Below are 26,647 nucleotides of genomic sequence, written 5' to 3' on the forward strand. Positions count from 1 at the left end.
AGGTTGTTAAGGTGTACCCATACGGTACGATTGAGTTGAAAAATGCGAGTGGTACTACCTTTAAGGTTAACGGACATCGAGTTAAGAAATATTTTGATGGTCCGTTTGAGATTGATGACGGGGTTCACGTTGAACCCGATCCCAACGTCACTTGAAGTTGGGGACGAGTCGTGTGAACGACTCGTTAAATAAGGTTCACATTGTTGTATAGTTTGTATGAGTACGTTTGATCACGGGTTTGCTAAGTCCTAAATGCTTTATGATTGATTATGGACGTTTACTTGTTGATTTATAGGGAGTTTGGTCCTTTAAAAAGATTGGTTGTTGCTGAATTGTTATAAAACGTCAAGGCATCAGGTTGTGCGCAATGCCGCGGCGCGGCGATTAAGATCGCGGCGCGAGAATACAGAGTTTTCAAAATCAGTCAGTCCTTAAAAATGATTTATAACAACGCCTTTTGCCGTGTCGCAAGGATTAAGGTCGCGGCGCGAGTTTCCATTGGTTTTCGAGGTCGCCTAACAAGGAAAATTAAGTATCAGGTATAGAGTATTACCGCGGCGCGGCAACTAAGGTCGCGGCGCGACAGTCCTGCTGTCCAGATTTCTGACCCGATGGTAAATGTTTTAAATTAAACGGGTCAACCCGACCCACCTCATAACCGACGGGATTACTCACTTTTTAGGGGTTTTTGGTTCTGTTTTCACCTATTATTCTTTCACCTACCTCTCAAGCACACTTAGAGCTCCCAAACCCTAATTTCAATTAACTTTAATTTGTCACTAATTTCTTCAATTCCTTGTTTAATCATGCCGGTTAAGGTCCGATTTTACCTTCCTCTATCTTTTTCTCTCATAATTTTATGATTAATTTCATTAATTTTAGGGTTCATGTTTGAGATTTTGTGGGGTATGTTTAATTGAAACTTTTATGCCTTAATTTGTGATGAATTGTTTATGAATATGATATTTATGTATTTTCTTCATGAATTCTTGTGTAGTTTATGCATAATATTGATTGTTGAGATTAGGGTAATGATTAATCCGAATTTGATGTTGAATATTTGGGGTTTTTGTTTGTGAGGGAGATGTTTGCTACTAGATGCATGTTTTAAGCTAGTGTGGGGTTGTGTTCATATGGGCGGGTCATGTTGGTTTGAATGACTTGTGCTATATTGGGTTTATTTAGGTATGATGCCATGCTAGAGGAAATATAACATGTATTTTTGTGTTGAGGTAAGTATTTTGGTTAGTAGTAATTTGAATTGGTTTATGTTAACAAACATGATGAAGTTTTCCAAATTTATGGATAATTAAAAAGTGTTATGAGTAGTCTTGTTTGTCAATATTTTGGTAGTAGTGTTATGTAAGCGTCCTTGATATGTTGCTTTGTTTTAAGAAATAATGCGATATGCGTTAGATTTGCGGTTTTGACATGTTTTATATGTGTTACTTATTTAACTTGGAGATTGTCTTTAAAGTGGATTGACATGCAACATGGTTTGGTTGTGATAGTATTCGGTGCTTATTATTTTGAATAACACTAACTTTTAAGTTTGGTGTTTTGTTTTCTTTATTTGTTCCATGTGTACAGAGAAGCAGAATTGATGCTCCGTCATCCTCCACGGCTCAATCCCGAAGGGATGAAGAGCGAAGAACTAATCCTGCGATTTGGTTGCAAAAGGTGGAGGAGCAATTATCAGAACAGAATACATTTCAGCCCGGAATATACAAGCGACATGGTATTTTAATTGGGATGAGTTGGAAAGGGCAACCAGTGAGATAAGGGATGAAATTACGTATATGTTAGCATTAGCGCGAAATCCGGGGAATTTGTATCTTGGTACTTGGGAACGGGCGATGTCGTTAAGGGACGACATATACAGAGAATTAGTGGTAGAATTCTTTTCTTCTTTAAGTTTCTGTTCTCGAAGAGATGGGACGGATCAAGCCTTTATGACGTTTCATTTAGGAGGAGAAAGTCAAGCTATGAGTCGTATGGATTTGGCTCGAGCACTTAACTTATATGAGGAACTGGATGATAAGGCTTTGACAAGGTATTTGAAAAAGGAGACTGAGTTTTTTGGGCACACGGAAGATTACAGTGAGCAAGACTTTTGGTTTGAAATCTCGGGTTTGACTCCGTTTGTTTCTAATGAATCAAAGGGGTCCGATATTCAGAGTAGACAGTTTCGGTTACTTCAAAAGTTGTTGTCATGTACTTTTTGCGGTCGAAGGAATGGAAATGATAAGGTTAATTCAACAGAGATGTGGGTTATGCACCGAGTTCGAGACCATGCACACGTTGACTTGTGCACGTTGATTGCTACATATTTGTCTAATCATGCGAGAGACACACGCCCATCGAGGCCACTTCTTGGTGGTCATTTTGTTACGAGAATTGCACGATCTTTCAACATTGATTTTAGCAAGTGTACAAGATTGACTGACCGATTGCAAGTGATGAAACCTTTTAATTTGAGGTTTTATATTAATGTGAATTTTGTGATGTGGGATGCAAATAGGATTGGTTTGGTGGAGTATGTTGGGCCACAAGCACCCGAGGCTGGTGGTAATGTTCAAGGAGGTAATGATGCGGAGCCGGTTGCTCCAAATGTGTATGTGGGTGGTCCGTCATGGGGTATTTCCGAGGAAGTTTGGGAAAGTTTAGTCTCGAGGGTTGATAATGTGCAAATTGGTGTGTCGAATAATTTTAATGAATTTCGGGGTGATCTGCGTGAGCATAATGACCGTATGTGGGGTAGTCAACAGAGGGTTGAGGTGAGTATGCTGCATCAAGAAGGTATTATGACGGAATCCCCGCACGGTCAGCAGTGGATGCAGTATGGTCAGTACTGGCAGCGTCATAATGCACGTATATATTATAATTATCCGAATGATTATATGAGTACGCCTCAGGTGGATCCAGTTTATTACCGAAACCCGATCAGACCCCGAGTGACCGCACCAACATACAACCCGCATGAATCTATGGAGGAGATGAGGAGACAGTTTCATGAGAGATACCCCAACGGCTATTGGCCGTTTGGTGACTTTTATTGAGGAGGGCCTGTGATCATGTTGTAATTTGTTTAAAACTATTTCCTTTCATTTGGTTTGTATTTGGATAATTAATTATTCTGTTTATGTACTTTGAAAACTTATTTTGGGGGCAAGGCGTTTAGGCATAGGGTGGTGCCACCTTGTCCCGTTTATGTAGTTCTTGTATTTTTCTTTTCTTAGGTTTGTTGGTGAAACGCATTTTCAAGTCTGGCATTAAGTTCAGCAAAACTACTTGATTGATGATATTGGTGTGATGATCGAGAATGGACGATGTTCTTATGCTGGCAGTCAGTTTAGCGCCATCTGTCACTGGCATTCCGCGATCAGTGGTTAAACTCGATAAGTTTTTATTTTCTTGCCCGTTCGATTTTAATCTATTTTTGATCTCAAGTAATGGGGACATTACTTGATCTCAAGTGTGGGGTGGGGGATGTAAAATCTCTCGGGTTGGTTGTTAATGAAATCATCATCATATTAGTTTTGATCTAAAAAAGACTTAATGTTTCACGGGTTTTGGTCGTAAAAAAAATTGAAAAAATTTAGGAAAAAATAAAAAAAATATAGAAAAGTTAGTTTAAAAAGAAAAAAAAATAGAAAAACAATTGAAAATTCGGCCAAAACCCTTGTTTATGATATGGCTTGGTATTTTATGGTATATTTCGTAATTTAAAAGAAGCCAAAAGTGTTTCACGTGTTCATTTTCTTGGACATGAAATCCTACGAGTTCAAAGAACTCAATAGTAGGTCACCTGTACCAAAACGGGTGTAAACCGTGAGAGAGCGGTGATTGCATAGCGTGATTGTGACCGAGTCACGTGCCAAATCAAAAACTTTTGGTTACTTGGTATAGCAGACTTTCGAAACTATATCATTTTATTATTACATCATCTAATGATGTGATACTGTAGGAAGAGGAGCCTTGAGCTTCACCAGTGTTGTCCTTTTTAGGAACAATAGCTACGTACTTGTGTTTGCTTAGACAACACAACCCATAGCCAAAAGCTATGGCACCCAAAGGTTTTTGGGATTTATCGGAAGTAAAGTCTTCCAAAAGTTGTTTCAAACCGAGTGTCAATTGAAATAGATTGGCATTCCCGAGTGAGTCAGATCCACTCATTAAGGAAGTAAAGTCTTCCGAATGTTTCACTTGGTACGTATACCTCTTAAGCTGTACCATTTCATTACCCATCATTTCACGATGAGGTACTGTTGGAGGTGAAAGTCTTGAACTTTCAAAACATGTTCATTATTTTGAATGTGAAATTCTACACGAATATAAAAGTTCATACGTAGGTCACCTGCACCAAGGCGGGTGTCAACCGTATGAACGGTGATTGGATCGTGTGGTCAAAACCGGGCTATACGCTAGATCGAAAACTTAAACAGGGGGATCCTCATTGTTTCTCCTAACAAGGACAATGTTGCGTCCGACCACCTAATTTAACCACATAGGATGTATCCATTCCATCCTAAAGGGAGTCAAGTCTCCCGAACGACACACTTGCTGATTCATTTCAGAAGTTGTAGTCCAGACCAGTTGTAGGGTTACGAAAAATCTTGAAAAGTCATTGCTAAAATCGACTGTAAATCTACCAGGCCTCAACATCAAACAGGGAAACTGGTAGTCAAAGCTTATCTCAATGAGGGAGATTTGCTAGCCAAATGGGAAGCGCACCATGATACACAAAATGTCAGTGATTGATCAGATTCCCAGTGGATAACCTCCGGAAAGGTAATATATCAGCTTTTAAGCCTGATGAACTTCAATCTTCATGATTGACTTAACGGATTAGATGATTACCTCATAATTATCGATGATATCCTGACGTAATGTGTATCCTCCTAAGCACATTATTTTCTTACCGACATCTCGCGATGTTAGGTACTGTGGGAGGCTTGGCTTGACCAATTGCGGGGTAGCCCGTGCGTTCTTTTGGCACACATGTTCGATTGCTATATCCTTGGTGCTCGGTTCCCACTTGATTCCCGGTTTCTTTGAAGATTTATATTATGGTTCGAGATTCTCTACTTCATCATTATGGTACGTTATCGAGGCCTTCTTTGGTTACTTTATTCATTATTGATTGAGGTTTAGAAAAGTATTGTTTTGGGAATGCAAGTGGGAACCATGGTTGATTTCTACTCCAAATCGTGCCCACGCTAGTTGTTGATTTATTGGTTGTTCGTTCGATTCTACATACATGTTTGAAGAAGTTATCATATGGTAGAAGATTATTTTTGAGTTCAATTGCTTGAGGACAAGCAAAACTCAAGTGTGGGGTGGTTTGATATAGTATATTTTATACACGTTTTTCTTAGCTGTATCGATCACAATTTAGTCCGTTCGGATACGATTTGGTGTTTATTTTGATAATATTGAGAATGTTCGAGTTTAAAGAGCATAATGTAGAAGAGATGCGGTTTATGGAGTTTTTGAGACATTTTGTTAATCGATTATTACTATTGGTGCACCGAGGTTTAAAACGTTAAGTACATATCGGGTATTTTGGTTTTGAGATAATGTAAGTAAAGAAAAAGTGTAAAAGAGACGAGAGAATCAGGTTTCACATATTGTCGCGGCGCGGTGCCTTTAGCCGCGGCGCGAGGTTCAACAGATTTCGTCATCAGGAGAAGGTTTAAAGAGGGGTTCATGATTAGTTGTTTGCCGCGGCGCTACAATATAAGCCGCGGCGCGGCGTTTGCTTATTTTCGAGATCAGGAAGAGATTTAAAGGAGTCTCAGTTTGCGTGTTATGTCGCGGCGCGACACTTTAGGGCCGCGGCGCGGCAGTATGTCTGCCCAGGCGAATTTTTTAAGGTATTTAAACCCGAAAATTACCCTAATTATTCATTATTCCATCCAGATGAATTGTAGCAGTTTTTGGGCGACTTTTGGTGATTTTTGGGGAACCCCAAGATCATTCAATCACTCTAATCATTCCAGATTCAACCTTCAATCCGTTCATCATCCACGATTGCTTATTTAATTAGGTTGATTTCTTTGTCATAAACAATGAATTCTTTCCTTTATTTATTTGTGATTTTGGTTTTAGCTATGATTGTTGGCTAAGCACTTTAATGTTTGTCTAGATTGAATATTCGTATGTGTTTGGATGATACTTTAATGTTTTATTGATTGATACATGATAATTATGAGTTTTGATTAAGAACCATTCTTATGGGATTTGATTATTGTTACTAGGTTGATTAGTGATCTTGTTTGAACAAAGGGAACCCTGTTTCAATTTAGTGAACTAATTTTCAATTGATTTGTCTTAACCAATTGGGTGCTTACTGGACCAAGGGGGTAAACCAGGTAACATAGATTAAACAAAATAGGGGTGAATTGTGTGGAGCGAACGCGTAACCAATTGAATCTTAATCTTATAATTAGTTAATTACTAAGTCACAAACGAAAGAGGTCTTTGGTGAAAGGGAACCCTAAGCCAAAAAATCCTAGTTTGACGTGTTTGCTAAAAGAGAACTCTGGGTAAACCGACTCTGTAATTGCATGTATTGATAAATAGAACTGGTGCTTAATAACAAATCATCCGACACTGCGAATAGGAGATCTAGGCGAACATTCGTTTATCTATTGAATTCAAATATCTTTATTTTTCGTTGAGTCTGCATTTATTTCTTATAAACTTAAAAACACAAAAATATTGTTTTTATTTTTTATTTATCCTTGATTTGGCTAATCGTTAAATAGCCACAAAACAAATTATCTCGTACTTTCAATTTTCATAGATTAACTTAGTTTATTTTTATTAGTTGCAATCTTAATTCTCACGTTTAAACTGTCCTTGGAACGATTTCGGAATTACCATCTTTATACTATTGCACGATCGGGTACACTGCCCGTTAGTGTGTAGTAATATTTAAACCGGCATTTTCCAGAGATAAATTATATAGTAGATTTTACACATCATTATCCATATCCATTTGATTTTTAAATTCCATATTCTTACCCATATCTATTCAAATATAATTCATCCATCCATATCCATACCCATTGGATTAAGCGGGTTAATACATATTCATTGAATTTTAAGTTTGTCGAAAAATATATATACTATTCAATGAAATCATCAAAGTATTTCTAATAAAGGTATGTAATATATGTGAATTTAAAACTAATTACATATTTGTATCTTAACAAACTATATTTCGATAACATTTTAATTGTTTATAATGTGCATTATAAGGATATATATAGGTATGCATATACTTACATAAATATGTATATATTTATATGTATATATGTATTTCGGGTGTTAATAGATATATTCATGGATGATAAATTGTCATCCATACTTGATCCACTAATTTTTCACATCATCCATATTCATATTCATATTCAATTATTATCCATTTAGATTATCCATATCCATTTATATATATATCGGATGTTGAGGGTTACAAATAGTAAATAAAACCTAATTATTTTAGTTAGGATGTAACATACTCTTCATCCCCAAAAGGCTTATAGTCTAGCAAAAGGTGATAAACACTTCCGATAGATGTTGAGAGTTAAACCTTGTGATATATATGTATATAGACAAAATTACACGGGGGTCTCTGTGATATGTTCAAAATTACAACCGGAGTTCAAAAGAATTTTTTAACTTGAGAGGTCACCGTGATATGCATTTGTTTCACAGGGAGTCCATTTTGCTAACCCATCAGTTATTTCTGTGAAATCCCCTCACATGCTAAACATGTGAGGGTAAAACAGTCATTTACATCCCTTTCTTCTTCTCCTTCCTATTTCTCAAAACTAGAGCAGATTCTCTTTCCCTTCTTTTTCTATTTTCTCAAAAAAACTTTATCTAAACTCTAAAATTAAAACTAAAATCGATTTCAACTTTCAACAACAATAATATCAAATACATTAATTTTACTCTATGAATCTAATAGAAATTATAATCTTTGTATCTAAATGATGAATCATAAGAACGATGGAACCCAAAATAAAAAGTATTAAACTTTCCTTTCTTTAAATCACCATTTGAACGAATTAGAAACCATGCTTCGTTTTAGATCGACAGATCCATCGCAGTTCCAGATTCGTGAACACTTACCAAGTTCCAGATCCGTAGCTATTGGCGTTCATGGATCAGATCTGGAGTTATGAAGTCTTACCGATGGTGAACCCAAACTAAACTCTCGCTTTAGTCTTATTTCGTGGGTGAAGATGACTGCTTTTGATGATGATTTAATTTGAAGGCTGAGTAAGAATTACTAAGATTTGATGATTTATTTTGGACAAAAGTACATGGTGGGTCACAATCACAAAGTTATCTAAGGGTGGACGATGAACGATATGTTGCAATAAGACTTTGAGAAGGGGCTGTAGAAATAATTGAGATTATAGGGAACCAAATAGTCAACCAATGATAAGGATTCAATTGTCAATTTTGGAAGGAATGGAGGTAAAATAAATGTAGAAACATATGATGACAGCAAGACTGTATATTTTATGGGTTTAACAATGGTGGATTTTAGGGTTTAAGGATGAAGGCTTGTGATGACGACCATGATGATGGTGGTGGCAGTGGTGGAGGTGGAGGAGATTTGGTTGTTTATTTATTTAGACCAGATCTAATTTGGATTTCAATGTTTTTAATTTGGGTTTTTTTTTTTTTTTTTTTTTTGGAGATGGAGATGTCCATTAAAGGGAGAGAAAATGCAAAAAATCAATGTACCCTCATGTGCATAACTCAACGGTTAGATATCACATACGTTAGATAAATAAATGGACTCCTCATGAAACTAATGCATACCACATTGACCTTCAAGTCAAAAAAAATTTCGTTTAGACTCCTATTATAATTTTGAACATACCCCCCCTAATTTTGTCATGTGTATATTCGTTGAATAATTTCGTATGATATGTGTGAGTTTATCTTTAAAAAAAGGTATAATCTTACTGCATTTGATATACTCACATTCGATGTAAAATATTGTATTATAATAATGAGATTATATATCAGGAGGTCACATAAGTTTATCGTTTTGTGTTTTTAGACCACTCATATTTGAAAATGTTTTTGTAGGCCACCCAAATTTATCTTTTCGTTTTTACATGTCACCTATATTCGAAAATGATTTTATAGGTCATCCAAGTTTATGTGTTTTTCATACGTACCAAATCTGACTATAATCCAATTAGAAAAATGTAATACATAACACAAACAACCAAGTTTTTCTTAATTAACATTATTTGTATACCGATTAGTTCATACCAAATACACGAGTATTTGCGTTTCTTTATTATTTTACAAATAGTTTTTAGTCGGATTTGGTATATATATATGTAATAACATACGAATTTAGATGACATACGAATCACTTTTATATACGGGTGACCTACAAATACAAATTGTTAAATTTGGGTGACCTACAAAATTATTTCAATATTGGTGACCTACAAACACAAAATAATAAACTTTGTTTGCTCTCGATATATAATCTCTATAATAATCTTTTATTTATATTTATATTTATATTTATTGAGATGAAAACAAAAATTAATTGTCTTTTTGTAAGCACATGAAAAAAACTCCCAAAATAATTTAAACAAATCATAACGAACTATATATAGGCACTCGCGCAACAAAAATAACAATGACATCTTATCTCGGCGCCGGACGATCAGCTCATCTCGCCCGCGACCACCGTCAAACCATGATCCCCAATCCTCCGCCACCGCCGCCGGATTCAAATCCCGAATCCGAATCTCATACTCTCCTACCTCTGTCCACCGACTACACCCCGATCACCAATCACACCACCACCGTCGCCGGCGCCGGAGAAGACGCATACGAATCAAAAGACAAGATCATTATCGAAGGTCTAGATTCGATCTCAGATTACGACACAATACCCCCATTCTCATGGGCAAAACTATGGTTATTCACAGGGCCAGGTTTTTTAATGAGTATAGCTTTTTTAGATCCTGGTAATTTAGAAGGCGATTTACAAGCCGGTGCAATTGCAGGTTATTCGTTATTATGGTTATTAATGTGGGCCACATGTATGGGTTTATTAATTCAGTTATTATCAGCTAGAATTGGTGTTGCAACAGGGAAACATTTAGCTGAACTTTGTAGAGTTGAGTATCCAAAATGGGCCGGGTTGTTGTTATGGGTCATGGCTGAGGTGGCATTAATTGGGGCTGATATTCAAGAAGTTATTGGTAGTGCTATTGCTATTCAAATACTGAGTAATGGTGTTTTGCCTCTTTGGGTTGGTGTTGTGATTACTGCTTCTGATTGGTTAGTTACCTTTTTATTTTTTCTTGATTAATTTGTTTAAAAGTTTTAATCTTGATCGTCGAATTGTGTTTAGATCAGGTTGGTTTAATCTAGACATTCAATATGTTTCTTAAAAATGAGTATGGTAGTTAATTAGTTATTTGTTGCATAAAGTTAGGAGCTTGCTAGCTAATTTGTTAGTTAATGAGTAGTGAGTGTTCAATATTGTTTCGATCGATTATTGCTAGTGAGTAACGAACTGTTGTTCGAATTATTATGAAGTATAAGAACATATGCATAGCATGGTAAATATTAAGATTGCAGTATAGCTAGTAACATTTCTACTATTTTTATACAATAAACAGGGGACATACTTTTGTGTTAGAGACATAATTCGTCATAAACGAATATAAGTGTAAAAAAACAAAGTAGTTAAAGATAATTTATACGACATCTTTGGTCATACAATCTACACTTTTTGACTGGTGAATTAAAACTTCAAATTTCTAAGTCGTTTGATTTTGGTCATCAAATTTACATGTTCTTTATGCTTTTTTTTTTTGTTCCAAATGATATTCTTGAGTTTCAGTTTGTTCAGTTAATTGCACGTGGAAGAAAGACATTTTCTTTTTATGACAGAGGTCGAATAAAAATAACTCGATAACATACTTTAATGACCAAAACATAATACAATTATATATTATGTAATAATCCCTTACTTTGACTCTAATATTGGTTACAATGGCACTAAAATGTGTTATGCATGATTTACCTGCTTATTCTTTTTTAACTTTTATTAATTGCATTACCTTCATGAAACAGTTTCATGTTTTTACTTCTCGAGAACTATGGAGTAAGGAATTTGGAAGCTGTTTTTGCAGTTCTCATCTCAACGATGGGACTATCGTTTGCGTGGATGTTTTCTGATGCACGACCTAATGGAAAACAACTTCTAATAGGTTTGCAGTTAAACCCAATCTGACCCAACAAATTAAAAAATTACCCATTATGACCCGTTACCCAACCCGCCCATTTTGCTACATTTCTTCTAATATATCATAGTGGTAAACTTGTTTATAATTTTAGGTCTATTGGTTCCAAAGCTAAGTTCAAGAACGATTCGCCAGGCTGTTGGAGTAGTAGGGTGTGTAATAATGCCTCACAACGTATTTCTGCATTCAGCGTTGGTACAATCAAGACAAATCGACCCAAACAAAAAAGGACGGGTTCAAGAAGCGATTAATTATTACACAATCGAATCATCTGCCGCCCTTTTCATTTCTTTTATGATTAATTTATTCGTTACAACCGTTTTCGCCAAGGGCTTTTACGGTACTTCAGAGGCCGATTCAATCGGCCTTGTAAATGCGGGTAATTATCTTGAAAAAATGTACGGCGGAGGCTTTATTCCGGTTTTGTATATTTGGGGTATCGGGTTATTGGCTGCAGGTCAAAGTAGTACCATTACGGGTACTTATGCGGGTCAGTTTATTATGGGCGGGTTTCTTAACCTTCGTTTGGAAAAATGGTTAAGGGCGTTGATTACTAGAAGTTGTGCAATCGTACCAACTATGATTGTAGCCCTTGTTTTTAACAAATCGGAAGCTTCGTTAGATGTGTTAAATGAATGGCTTAACGTTCTTCAGTCTATTCAGATCCCGTTTGCGCTTATTCCTTTGTTAACACTTGTGGCGAAAGATGATGTCATGGGTGTTTTCAAAATTGGACCGACTCTAGAGGTATGTTGGTTCTTTAACTCTTTTTCTTTTTTGGCTTATAAAGTTTAAAAATTTATTCCAAAATGACCATTTTACCCCTTTTTGTGAGTACTAATGTACTATATGAAAAGTGTGATTTGTATAACCTGTCGATGAAATTATTGGTTACGAGTGTGTGTCTAGTCAGGGGCCTTTTTATACGATATCAGTTACTTTGGTTAGAATTGACATTATAATCTTTTTATAAATTATAGTGCTCTTAAAGTATTTGGATTTAAAAGCTATGTAGGGTATGCAAGTGTAGTCATCAGAGAAACGAAATATACTAAATAATGACACTCGAAAATTATGAGATAATGGGCTTCCTGGATGTATAAATTTTGACCCATTTACTTACGAATTGACGATTTGGGTTATATTCTCTTTCTTACATCTAACATTATTTTTTTATTTGATTTTTATAAAAGGGTCAAATGAGTCAAATTATAACCACGTTTACTAATTTTCAAATTTGGGCCGTTATAAATATCAGAAAATTGCATGGAGTGTAGCAGCCTTAGTGATGGTGATCAATGGTTACCTTTTGCTCGATTTCTTTATAGCTGAGGTCAGCGGATTTTTGTTTGGCTCGTTAGCTGTTACATGTACAGCTGCATATGTGGCATTTATATTATATCTAATAAATCATGGAGATTGTTTACCGTCTAGATGGTTTAGCAATTTAGTCAATAAAGGGTACTCGTATATTGGAAAATGAACCATCCAATCCTTTGACCAACCTTTTCGAAGTCAAAGAATAGCTGCTCGAATAGCGTTTTGTGATCAGTTAATCAACTGAAAGACAAGATTGAAGTTTACACAAAGAGAAATGAAGATATATACAAGTATTTATTGTTCATAGGTTAACCATTGAGAGAGTGTTGAAAGGTTCGTTATATTGTACTTGATTGATAATGTGTAGGATAGTGAAAATTGTGCAACACATTTAACCTGAGTAGCGTTTTTGGATATTGGTCGATTTGGTGTAACTGAACTCTGTAGAACCGAAAATAGACAGTCCATTTTGAATAGAACATATTTGTTTTTGGTATATGGTAGTAATATATATAACACCTTGAATTTGTATTAGTTCTTGCTTGCATTGTATACAAAATCTTTGATTTGATACAAGGTGTTGGATTACTGTAGGTTTTTATTCCAGGAGTTGATCCGTACACACTCATTTTTAACCATATATCACTAAATGTGCTTTGAAGTGTTGTATGTTACAATGTCTTAAGGTATATTTTGTGGTGTAGGGCTAAAAATTAGTTGTGGTGTACTGATAATTACACTTTTATTCATGACTAGTTGAGATACTTATGTTATATACATCTGGTATATTAACTAAAATAGCAACATTAAATGAGTAACAGAAAACAATGAATATGTGAAGGAATCCAAATGTTTATCAGTGTGAGGGGTTGCAGTTATTTTGGGTGTTAGTTTGGACAATTAATGGAACAGTACTCATATATAACTTTGAATTGTTTTAGATATCAATGTTAGAAAATAGTCACTTATGTATGATTGCACGATCGACGTGAATGGTTAGACCGCCCAGAGGCCAGAGACGAGCTCGTTCAAATCCAAGGGGCTAACACCATTCAAAGGTGGGTCGTGGGCGGTTCATTAAGGTTCCATTATTCTTGGTTGATCACAAGGTGTTAACAGCTCGGTCTGAAGGTTTTGCTTGGGTCTCTACATTCTCGACGACATTCCTACGACTCCTTCGTTCTATTCAATAAATCTAGAGACCGTAAGAGAAGCTTTGATCGAAGCTGGGAGCGAAGTAGGTATTGAAGAAGAACATGTAGATGAAGGTATCGTGGTCGTTGTAAATGTTGGAATACAGTTTGGTACTATTCAGGCCAAATCTCTGAGCGTTGGGTCGTTCGTGATATATCAAAATGTTGTATTTTGGGTGATGTTGTTAATATGGACATGTGTAGGTTGTAGTAGGGATGATTGTCATGTGGGAACTTCAAAGAATGCACACTCTGATGATGGTAAAAATGTGAGTTTTGGTCATTATAACGTTTACATATCGTTTTTCACCTTCGGGTCCAACTAAAGAGTTAGGTGCTAGCGATGATGATCGGCTGTGGGCGGGGTCTAGTAGTGGCAAGGGTGTTCCCTCGGAAGCTAAGTGGGTTGGCAAGGAGTGTGAGACAACTTGTAACAAGTACTGAGATCATCATAAAAAACAAAAAAGATGGTGATAGGGAGTTTGTTTCAAAGAAGAAGATGCAACAAAAACAAGAAGATGGCATCGGTTAATGAGGAATTTTCTTTCCGGGATGAAGACGAAGAGATAAAGGCGAAAGATAACGAGGGTGGCTTATTTGACGATTTAGTTAAACGCGGCTGGCTTGTTACCTCCTTCGTCGGGAACACTCATTGGGAGTTGGTCATCCAACGGGTTGTCATATTCGTTTAATTCAAGGTCGGGTAAGGAACTTGGTCGCGATAAGATTAACGGGGTAAATTGATTAAATCGGGCTCTAAGAGTAAGAAAGCTTGTTTCGTGGCCTTTTAGTTTGGTTTTGATTATATCCTTGTTTGATTTGTTTTATTCTTGGTTTGTCAGTTTGTTCTTTAGCTTAACTGGTTTGTACGACGCTCGCTTATGGGTGATGTTTCATGTTTTGTCTTTGGCCTTTTTGTTTGTTTGGTCCCAATCTAGGTTCTGTTGAGGTGGTTACCTAGGTTAGACTTGTTTGTAGACAATGAATGCTCGCATTCTTTGTTAGTGTTTTATATTGTTCTCGTTTGTTTGTACGGTTTTGGTTGCTTTCATTTTTCGATGAAAGCTCCTAGCTTATATATGGTGTATGTTTAACAAAACTAGCCGGTAGTTTTTACGGATTAGCTGTTAGTTAGTAGCTTTAGCCGTTAGCTTTTTATATATATTTAGTTGTTTGGTAGAGTACATGAAACTGTTAAAATAAAGAATACAACAACAACAACAACAACAACAACAAAACCCAATACCACATAAGTGGTGTAAGGGGGAGGTGAGATGTAGACAATCGTTCCCCTATCCGAGAATAAAGACAAGTCATTTCTCCACCCAGAGTGAAAACACTCTCAAAAGTAGAGAAGGTCATCCTTCTCTATGCGACGGATAGAGAGATTCCTTCCGAGTGGACCTCCAGCCAATAAGTGTTAAAATAAAGAATAAAATAACAAAAAGTAAAACGATAGTTCTAGTTACTTTTAGCTATTAACTTTTTTCCTCTCTAAAGATTTTTTAAGCTCTTGCAACTACACAGAGCTTTTTATTTGATACGAGATTTTTCATTAAACAAAAAGGCAAAAAACTTTAAAAAGCTTGTAGTCAAACATGGTGGATGGCATGTTTGGTGTAAGCTTTTTAGAGCTTTTATCTTTTGACTTTTATTAAAAAACTCATAATTAAAAAGTTCCGTTTGGTTACAGGTGCTTAAAGTTTTTTGAAGGAGGGAAAAAGTTAAAAAATAATTGAACTAGCGTTTAACAAAGTTCATAGTTTTTTGTTATTTTTTACTCTTTATTTTAACAGCTTCAGCTACCATGTCAAACACCTAAATACATATATACAAAACTACAAGGTAACAGTTAAAAACTATTAGTTAACAGCTAAAAGCTATTAACCAGTTTTGATAAACATACCCATAGTCGTGATTGTTATTCTCGCTAAAAAAAAAAAATATATGCAGATTTAACATCTCTTCTTTTGCCTTCTAAGAAGGTCTTTGGCATTGCGTTTTAATAGTTACTTTTTTTTTTATCATGAATGAAAAATGCAAATAATCTATTATCGATAAATAATAATTAGTTGTGTTTGTGGACTATAAAAACGGTGAGTTTGGAGAAGAACATCAACTACTCCATTATTATAGCAAAACACAATTTTAGTCTAACTTACAAATACAAATTTACTCAATTATCCTTAAATACAAATGTCATAATTCCTTTACATGTCAACTCTGATTCAATAGTCATTAGTACTCTGTATACTATTAGACATAGTTGGTGTATTGGTGAATAGTACTCTATATCCTATTAGACATAGTAGAGTACTATTGATGAATAGTATTCTGAACTATTCACCAATAAACCCAACTATATCCTATTAGACATAGTTAGGTCTATTGGTAAATAATACTCTATATCTTATTAGACATAGTAGGGTACTCTTGAAGAATAGTACTCTTAACTATACTTTAAAATGTTATATCTAGAACTTTAAACGTTGTACCCACTAACAACCTTAACTAAAAAATATCAAAATTTCCTTACTTGAAGGGCTAAAATAAAAACTATCTAAACTCAAATAAAACAACTTAAAAAAATCGATGATATGATATTTTCAAACATTAAAAAAAAAAAAAAAATTAGTATTTCGATATCAAACAATGTATTTATCAAAATTTTGCCTTGTAAACCGTAATTTTTGATAAGTTTACCAAACTTGTGAATTACTAATAACTTGTATGGTACAAATTTACAAGGCAAAATTTTGATAAATACATTGTTTGATATCGAAATACTAAATAATTTTTTTTTTATGTTTGAAAATATCATATCATCGCTTTTGTTAAGCTATTTTATTAGAGTTTAAGTAGTTTTTATTTTAGCCCTTCAAATATGAGAATTTTGACATTTTTTAGTAACGATTGGTAGTGGGTTAACTATGTCTAATAGTATATAGAGTAATAATAAATTTTAAAGCATAGTTGAGGGTACTATTCACCAATAGTACCTAACTATGTCTAATAGTATATAGAGAGGGTACTATTCACCAATAGTACCTAACTATGTCTAATAGTATATAGAGTAATAATAATAACAACTTATTAGTAATTCACAAATAATTTTTTGATAAATACATTGTTTAATATCGAAATACTAAATAATTTTTTTTTTATGTTTGAAAATATCATATCATCGCTTTTGTTAAGCTATTTTATTAGAGTTTAAGTAGTTTTTATTTTAGCCCTTCAAATATGAGAATTTTGACATTTTTTAGTAACGATTGGTAGTGGGTTAACTATGTCTAATAGTATATAGAGTAATAATAAATTTTAAAGCATAGTTGAGGGTACTATTCACCAATAGTACCTAACTATGTCTAATACTATATAGAGAGGGTACTATTCACCAATAGTACCTAACTATGTCTAATAGTATATAGAGTAATAATAATAACAACTTATTAGTAATTCACAAGTTTGGTAAACTTATCAAAAACTACGGTATTTATCTCATCTCATTGTAATTATAAAATTCTGTAAATCATTTATTTAATTCTAAATTTTATTCTTTTATTTCGGAATATTTTAAAATAAGCTTTTAAAACTATTTACAAATAATCACAAATTATAAAAGGCCAGTGATATTTCCAAATCTATTTTTGATAGATCCACATGAATGTACAAATATACCCTTAAATGATAGTTTAGACAATTTTAATGCTAGTATTTATATGAGGGTATTTTGAAAACATTACACCAATTTGAGTTGGATCTATCAAAATTAATTTTGAAAATATCAACTCCCATTATAAAATCGCGGAATATAAATAAATTAAATAAATCCAGTAAAATTCACAATCAAATATCTACAGAATCTAGTGGGCCCCATATCATGATATACGGAAAGATGGTTAAAAGCATACGATTATATACACCCCGACCCACTAAATACTTAACGGAATGTTGCTGTTTTTAGTTAACAAATTCAGTCTCATTTTTTATGCTTCCCCTCCACGCATCAACAAATCTTTCCATATTTGCATGCACATTGTTTCTCTCTCTACAAATAACCCACATTTTCTCTCTCTAACATTACCAATTCCCAAATCCATTTCATCTTCCTTTTTTCATCAATTACACAAAATATCATACTATCATTACATACATTATATACATACATTATATCTATCCATATAAAATAATATCTCTAAACCCAAGTTAAACCCTAATACTTCAAATCTACTCATTTCGGATTCGATTTTGATAAAATGGAGCACCGCAGAAACGCACACTATTTTGGAACTGGTGTTCCGTTTCCGCCGTACTTGCCGCCGTTTGTTCCCGACGGCGAGTATTTTCCGGCGAGGTTTTCGAACTTATCGTCTCCGATTGACGTCGATCGGAACTTATCAAACATGTTTTCATGTATGAATCTGTCACCTGCTACTTACGCTGCTGCTCCGCCGTTGCTGCGGAGCACTCTAGCCGATCAACTCGGCCGGAATGTTGCTGCCGATAACGGTGGCGCTTGCGTCGACGGTCTTGTTTATTCGGTGAACGATTTTCCGGTTAACATTCCGTTCAATCAACACCGTTTTCGTGATGATAGGGATGTTCTCCGTCGAGAGTGTTCTGACTATTTGTTTGACTTTGACCAAGAGTCAAACTTGTTATCTGAGAAATATGTTTATTCCACACAAATGGCTGCTGATAACAAATTGAAATTTCAAAATGTGGATTTTTTTAATGAGGGTTTGGGTGTGTGGTCTTTGAAAGAATTAAGGGGAAGAATCTGTAGTCTAGCTAAAGATCAAAATGGTTGTAGGATACTACAATCTTTGTTTGAAAGAGCAACAATTGAAGATGTTGAAATTGTGTTATCTGAAGTGATTAATTTCATTTCTGATTTAATGAAAGATCAATTTGGGAATTATTTAGTTCAAAAGCTTGTTGCAGTGTGCAATGATAATCAGAAGACTCGTATACTTTTTTCCCTAATTAATGTCCCAGGAAATATTATTATTGTGTGTATGAATCCACATGGGTATGTACAATTTTTGTGATATTATATTATTATTTGATTATTTGAATTTTGTCCAAGTCTAATTTTACTTTTTTGTGTATGAAATATTTGACATATGTTTGTTGTTGGTAATTTTATATATAGGACTAGAGCTATGCAAAAATTGTTGGCAAGTTTGAAACAGCCAAATCAGGTTATGTTAGTGATGAAGGCTCTGCAACGCGGTGCAGCCACATTGGCCAATGATCCAAATGGTTATCATGTCATTCTGTATTGTGTGGCTAACTTCCATGGTGATTTTGTCAAGGTACTGTCTTCTAGAGTACTAATTTATCGTTTGTTAAGTGTTTGTATCTTGTGTATTGTTTAGTTTTCAATATATGATGTACTAGTGTTTGAGTTGTTTGTGTTAATTAATGATTGTTTATTGATTTGAATCAAATTTTCATGTAGATGTATATGTATATGTGGTTTGTAGATAAATTTGGTAAGCTCCTAATGTGTACTCCCTCTAGACCATGTATGTATATGCTCTAGACCATAGCGTTAGGTTTCGTACATTTGCATATATGACTAATTAGTAAACATTCTCAATGAAGTTATATGTCTCGTTAAACGTTTTAATCTTTTTACAATGTAGCTGAAGTTTGTGCCTTTAGCTAAACATGTCAAATAATTACTCTAGTACTGAATAAGCAGGGTCCTTCATGTTGCTTATTATCCGTCTTCCTTCAATTTCATGATCTAAAATCTAAACTAATTGTGTGACATGTGTTTTACATTTCTTAAAATGAATATTTTTGGTCACTAATGTTACCTTTGCAGCCTATCGTTAATGAAATAGCAAAAGAGTGCTATAAAGTAGCAACAGATAGAAGTGGTTGCTGTGTCATGCAGGCATGTGTTGAACACTCTAGTGGAGAGCTTAGAACGCGTATAGTCACTGAGATTATCGTCAATTCACTACACCTAGCTGAAGATCCTTATGGGTTTGTGTTTTTAAATATTTATAAAAATTACTGATCTTTACTGATTGTGAATTGTGATTAATTATTATTATTGTTGTTGCTATATTTGTAGTAATTATGTTCTACAGCACCTGGTGGGATTGAAAATACCCGAGTTAACTGCATTGCTTGTTAGGCAACTTCAAGGGAATTTAGCGTATCTTTCGTGCAATAAGTATGGTAGTAACGTTGTAGAGAAATGTCTGAATGAGTGTGAAAATCAAGAGCTATCCTCACGGATCATTCTTGAACTAATCAGAAGCCCAAATCCATCTTTGCTTCTTGTAGACCCGTATGCGAATTTTGTTATTCAGTCTGCTCTAAGAGTTTCCAAGGTTAGTTTATACTTCCACTTTTTAATCTATCTAGTTAATATCAATATTAATATTAAATAGTAGACCGAACTTCACTGAATGGCCAGTATCTAGTGCTTCGATAAATGGATTCTGCTTTTGATTAATCTGATAGTATATGGGTCAAAATGCTAATTTTAATCTGGCTGCAATCTATTATAAGCTGGAGCTAAAAATAGTACTACAATACAATTACTGTTCTCATTTTCCAGAATTTAGCAAACATTTTATCTATTATATGTTTCGCTAAAGTAAATTCAGATAGACATATTTGTTACCCTTCAATTCTTAACTTATAAACACTTGTCCCTTATTACATTTAGCAGCTAGAAGTATACACGCTTTTTCGCCTTTTGAAATAATCTGATATCCAAACACGCAGGTTCTTATTATCTATTTATATTAAACAGCATTATTAATATTAATATAAATGTTCAAACATTGTCTTCTACAGTATGTTCTATATCGTTTGGTTATTTGAATATGATTATCTAAGATCATATGAATTATGAAGTTCATTTTTAAATATTTGATATTCAAGTGACGTTTGATATCTATTGTGAAATCAGGGTTTTGCCAATGACTGCCTGCGCAAGCTAATTTCCAAGAACGTGTCTTCCATGCGAACCAATCATTATGGTAAAAAGATACTTGATAGATTTGAGAAGAAGAGGGTCCTAGCGGCATCGAGCTAGATGTTCAAAGGGACGATATGCAAGTATACTTTGTGAATACGTACTTCATACTTGTTTACTTCACAAATTGTAGTCATCAACTGTATGTCTGTGGTATGTTGTTTCCTGAATCTTGTTTTCCTCAAACTAAACTTGTGAGGTTTTGATTTATAATTACTGTGTTATCTACTTCAGGAAATTTTAGGATGTGAGATGTTTGTCTGTAAAATTCTCATCAGGTTTGAATTTTGAATGGTGAAATTATGTATGGCCAATGGTCCCTTTTGCTGTATTTTATCCTATAAAGAGTTGCTATGGGATATGGGGCACTAACTATTTTTGTTATATACATGAATCTTACCGTTATTATATGAAGTATTAGGAAGTATTTAGAGTGTGTTTTGCTATTGCTATTAAGGTGGTTTGGTAGACAAAATTTCAAAACCTTTGTTAGCTAGAAAGAAGCTCTAATCATTACGATGAGCTGGTCCCTCTTTTAGTAGACTCAGCTATGAATATTTATGAAATAATAAATGTCAAGGCTAAGAAGTTAGTTGAAGTAGTTTAGTAGACATGAGCTTATCAAATAAGAAATTACCTGCATATCATTGTGTTTATTATGTGTATTTGTAAGTAAATTCACATGTTTAATTTATTACTACGTACTAATTTGCTAGCTCTAAGCTATCACTTTTAAGCTCTATTTATAAACTTTTAGTTTCCACGTACATGTACAAGTTAGGTGTACCAAACAAACTGTTAGATCACAAGGTTTCCAAAATGTCCGTGTCCATTTTTCAGTGTCTGTGTCCAGGTCAACAATGGACCTTGAAATTGATTAAAGTGAGGTGTCGTTCGGTGTCCTTTGTTCAAAGTCTTGGTGAGAAAAAATATGACGTGAACCAATAAGAAAATGGAATAATTAAAAAGAAAAAGAAAACATACACACACCGTATAGGTAGCGAGGGTGGTCGCAAAGTTGAGGCGGGGCAGTGTACCCCCAATCAATTGAAGTTGACGGTAGGAATTAAGATTGACACCGTATGCTTTTAGAGTGTATTTGGGATTGTGTTTCAAGTATTTTATTTGTGTATAAAGTCTATATTACCTCTGTGAACACTAAAAGTTCATAGTAATTAGTATTAATAGATAATAGATTGTTGGATAGTTGCAAAGAAGGTCAAAACAAGAAATTGTCGAGTTCTGGTATCGGATTTGAGTGATGTTTGTCGCAAAACGCGACACGACTAGAAAGTGATAAAATGCACTGAAACGAGACAAATATGGCAGAAGTGGGTGTCAGAAGCTGTCACGTTCTGAACCACTTTGTCACGTTTTGATGCAGTTAGTCGCGGAACGCGACAAAGTGTCGCGAAACACAACAGTGTGCGTAGCCAGCAAGTTATTCGATTTGTTTCCTAATTTTGATTAGCACTATAAATATACATATTGTAATCTGTAACCCTAAGTACGAAAAATCAATAAAAAGGCTCTCTAGTTGGCTGTGGACTAAAGCAATCACACCGATTGCATATAACCACGTAATATCTTGTGTCGTTTACTTTTCTTGTTGTTATTCTCTCCGTTTTGAAAGGACCCGTTCATATCCATCCGGACGAAGTCCATATCGATTATAAACGATTCACAACAGTTGATTACATCGCGAGTTACTTGACCTCTATATGATACATTTTACAAACATTGCATTCGTTTTTGAAAAGACAATCTTTCATTACATCGAAAGTTGACGGAATGCATACCATTTTATAATATATCTAACTATAATTGACTTAATAATAATCTTGATGAACTCAACGACTCGAATGCAACGTCTTTTGAAATATGTCATGAATGACTCCAAGTAATATCTTTAAAATGAGCAATTGCACAGCGGAAGACTTCTTTCATACCTGAGAATAAACATGCTTTAAAGTGTCAACCAAAAGGTTAGTGAGTTCATTAGTTTAACATAAATAATCATTTCCATCATTTTAATAGACCACAAGATTTTCATTTTCTGTTCTCATAAATATACGTCCCATGCATAGAGACAAAAATATCATTCATATGGATTGAACACCTGGTAACCGACATTAACAAGATGCATATAAGAATATCCCCTATCATTCCGGGAAATCCTTCGGACATGATAAAAACAACATCGAAGTACTAAAGCATCCGGTACTTTGGATGGGGTTCGTCGGGCCCATAGATCTATCTTTAGGATTCACGTCAATTAGTAGATCGGTTTACTAATTCTTAGGTTACCAAGCAAAAGGGGCATATTCGGTTTCGATCATTCAACCATATAATGTAGTTTCGATTACTTGCGTCTATTTCGTAAAATATTTATAAAAATTGCGCATGTATTCTCAGCCCAAAAATATAAAGGGTAAAAAGGCAAATGAAACTCACCTAATGTATTTTGTAGTAAAAATACATATGACTATATTGAACAATGCAGGGTTGGCCTCAGATTCACGAACCTATATCATATGTTTATTTATTAATACACATAATCGTAATCGAACAATATATATATATATATATATATATATATATATATATATATATATATATATATATATATATATATATATATATATATATATATATATATATATATATATTTATTAGTTCTATCATTTTTATATATATATGTTTCATATATTTCTTTTGTATGTGAAAATATTAATTTTGTTATGTTTAATGTATTAAATATATATATCGTTTGTTTGTTAAAACTAATAATTGTACTAATACTTAAAATGATATTTGAAATGGTAAAATGATAATATTGATAACACTTAATATTACTAATAAAAATAATAATGTTAAAAATTCTTTTAGTGATAAATATAATGATATTAATAATAATAACTGTAAAAATATCAATTTTACTATTAAAGATATTTATGATAATAATTTTAATAATTATTTAATAACGATACTCATGATAATATTAATAATAATACTTTTAATGATTTGTTAACATTATTAAAAATGATAATAATAATAATAATAATACATAATGATAATACTAATAATTATAGAATGTTACTAATACTAATATTTATAGGAATAATACTAATTTATATTATTTTCATAATACTAGTAATAATAATAATCATAATAACTATAATAATGATAATAATACTTAATTGATAAAACTACAATAATAATAACATTAATAACACTTATAATACTAATTATAACAATTATAATTATAATCATAATAATAATAATAACAATAATAATAATAATAATAATAATAATAATAATAATAATAATAATAATAATAATAATAATAACAACAACAACAACAACAATAATAATAATAATAATAATAATAATAATAATAATAATAATAATAATAATAATAATAATAATAATAATAATAATAATAATAATAATAATAATAATAATAATAATAATAATAATAATAATAATAATAAATGAACTACCTTTAAATGCTCAAAAAAAATAGCAAACTGCCCAAGCCGGGACTCGAACCCGAGACCTCTCGTTCCTCAACCCAACACCTAACCATTCGTCCAGTTTAACTTTTCTGAGTATAAACCCATCCAAATTCATTTAACCCTTATGTTTCTCAGTCATCTTCTTCATCATTCCAGTTGATCAGAAATCAAAGGTGTGTATATAACATTAAATGTAATCTTTGTTCTTGGGTTTGGAAACACAATAACACCAATTATAATATCAATGAATTAACAAAGCAGAAAAAAAATAAAAATAAAAATAACAGTCTTCTGGTAACGAAGAACACAAACAGAAGTCAAACCTCAATTTCAAAATTTCGAACGTTTTAGACAAAGGTTAAAACATGAAAGAGTTTGAAAATCTCTCCTTGAAACTATCTGGATCCTCAATTGCTACTGAAACAGCCTATAGAGTTCGAATTACTCGATGAATGAACAAATTTGACTTTTTGTAAATAACTTTGACTTCCAAAATTCGATATCAATTTAAGAAATTAGGTTGTGAATCTTTCCAGACAGTTTAAACAATGTATTTCTAACATAACTACATTAATAGATTTTTGAAATTGTTGATAATTCGATGGAATAAAAAAAACACGAACAGAGCAGTAAACTGCTTTTCTTCATCAGTTTCTATTTAATTCGATAATATAGGGATGAAAGAATTGATAATTGAAAGTGAGTATGCCAAGTTCATTGAATGTCAAAATATATCGGTGTCATCCTTTGTTTGATAGCAGGTTAATGGTCGACAGGTTTTGCAATCGTACCGATTTATAAAAAAAAATAGAACTCCTTTAAACACAATCGTACTAATTTGATTTTTGATATGTAATCAATCTTGGACAGAAGTAGGATTTAGATAAAGCATGATAGTAAAATGAAACTGAATTCCTTAATATACGGGTTATACATCTGTATTTTATTCTATATATATAATTAGTATTAATAATTATATTAATAGTAATAATACTAATAATAATAATTATATGAATAATAATAATAATAATAATCTATCTAACAAATGATAATAACAATATTATAAGTGATATTACTAATGATAATAATAATAAATTGTGTTATTTTTATATAAATATTTATAATATTAATAATGGTTTTACTGATAAAAACTTTAATATTAATAATAATAATAATAATAATAATCATAATGATAGTTAAATTCATAATTTACCTACTAATTATGATAACAATAATATTAGTGATATAACAATTTAAATGTATAAATTTTCATATATCTATAAATTATATATTAAGACAAATAATATAACTAATACATATATTAATATTAATATTAATATTAATATTAATAATAATAATAATAATGAGAGTAATAACAAAGTATAACAACTACATTTTTTACTTGTACTTACATACATTAACATTATATATTATCAATTACATAATATTTAATAATCATTTATTATATTATATAATAACTTTTATTGATTCTTTATTATTTATAAATTTTATATATAATACAATATACATATAATAATAATTACTTATAGAAATCATATATTTAAATATAGGTTTATTCTAAGTATAACTTAATTAGTTTATGTCCTACTTTACATTTTTAATTTTTAATGTTTAATTTATATTTTAAACTTTCAAATTATTATAGATATACTTTTATTTATATATGTATATATATATATATATATATATATATATATATACATACATACATACATACATATTTAGTTACAAACAATGGTTCGTGAATCATCGGGAATGGTCAAATGGGCAAATGCATTCATGTAAACTGTTCTAAAATTTTCGAGACTCAACATTACAGACTTTGCTTATCGTGTTGAAAACATATAAAGATTAAGTTTAAATTTGGTCGGAAATTCTCGGGTCATCACACGTTTATCGTTTGTGGGATCACAATCTATCGATTGGTGATCGTTGTTGGGTCCATAAATTCCTAACAACTGGTATCTAGAGCACAAGGTTCGTATTGGGCACGATGGCGGACGAAGGAAAGTTTAGGATTGATCGGTTCGATGGGAAAGATTTTGGATTTTGGAAGATGCAAACAGAAGACTATTTGTACAAGAAAAAATTACACTTACCACTTGAAGAGAAGAAACCGGATAGCGTTAAACAAGAAGATTGGGATCTCCTAGATCGCCAAGCTTTAGGGGCGGTTAGGATGTCTCTTGCAAAAAACGTTGCTTACAACGTTATTAACGAGAAGACTACGTTTGGGTGCTTAAAGGCACTTACAAACATGTATGAAAAACCTAACGC

At 33.0% G+C, this 26,647-nt stretch overlaps 2 protein-coding genes across 2 annotated transcripts; both read left to right on the top strand.

The window, feature by feature from the left end:
* Positions 1–9,714: 9,714 nt before the first annotated feature.
* LOC139893996 (metal transporter Nramp2-like) lies at positions 9,715–13,126 on the top strand. Its single transcript, XM_071877201.1, has 4 exons — positions 9,715–10,338; positions 11,140–11,276; positions 11,404–12,056; positions 12,568–13,126. The coding sequence occupies exons 1-4, from the start codon at positions 9,749–9,751 to the stop codon at positions 12,790–12,792; spliced, it is 1,605 nt and encodes a 534-aa protein (XP_071733302.1). The 5' UTR covers positions 9,715–9,748; the 3' UTR covers positions 12,793–13,126.
* A 4,955-nt stretch (positions 13,127–18,081) lies between these two features.
* On the top strand, positions 18,082–20,891 carry LOC139890315 (pumilio homolog 12-like). The gene is made up of 5 exons (XM_071873204.1): positions 18,082–18,857; positions 18,981–19,143; positions 19,662–19,825; positions 19,917–20,178; positions 20,766–20,891. The coding sequence occupies exons 1-5, from the start codon at positions 18,082–18,084 to the stop codon at positions 20,889–20,891; spliced, it is 1,491 nt and encodes a 496-aa protein (XP_071729305.1).
* Positions 20,892–26,647: the final 5,756 nt, after the last annotated feature.

Source organism: Rutidosis leptorrhynchoides, chromosome 2, assembly GCF_046630445.1.
Source record: "Rutidosis leptorrhynchoides isolate AG116_Rl617_1_P2 chromosome 2, CSIRO_AGI_Rlap_v1, whole genome shotgun sequence".
In the NCBI taxonomy this organism is placed as follows: domain Eukaryota; kingdom Viridiplantae; phylum Streptophyta; class Magnoliopsida; order Asterales; family Asteraceae; genus Rutidosis; species Rutidosis leptorrhynchoides.

Bases quoted from the DNA above. Each gene is read 5' to 3' on its own strand.
- LOC139893996 (XM_071877201.1), top strand. From the start codon at position 9,749: ATGATCCCCAATCCTCCGCCACCGCCGCCGGATTCAAATCCCGAATCC. The intron at 10,339-11,139 runs GTTAGTTACCTT...TTCATGAAACAG, and splicing joins GTGATTACTGCTTCTGATTG to TTTCATGTTTTTACTTCTCG. The intron at 12,057-12,567 runs GTATGTTGGTTC...TATAAATATCAG, and splicing joins AAATTGGACCGACTCTAGAG to AAAATTGCATGGAGTGTAGC.
- LOC139890315 (XM_071873204.1), top strand. From the start codon at position 18,082: ATGGAGCACCGCAGAAACGCACACTATTTTGGAACTGGTGTTCCGTTT. The intron at 19,826-19,916 runs GTTTGTGTTTTT...CTATATTTGTAG, and splicing joins CTAGCTGAAGATCCTTATGG to TAATTATGTTCTACAGCACC. The intron at 20,179-20,765 runs GTTAGTTTATAC...TTGTGAAATCAG, and splicing joins CTGCTCTAAGAGTTTCCAAG to GGTTTTGCCAATGACTGCCT.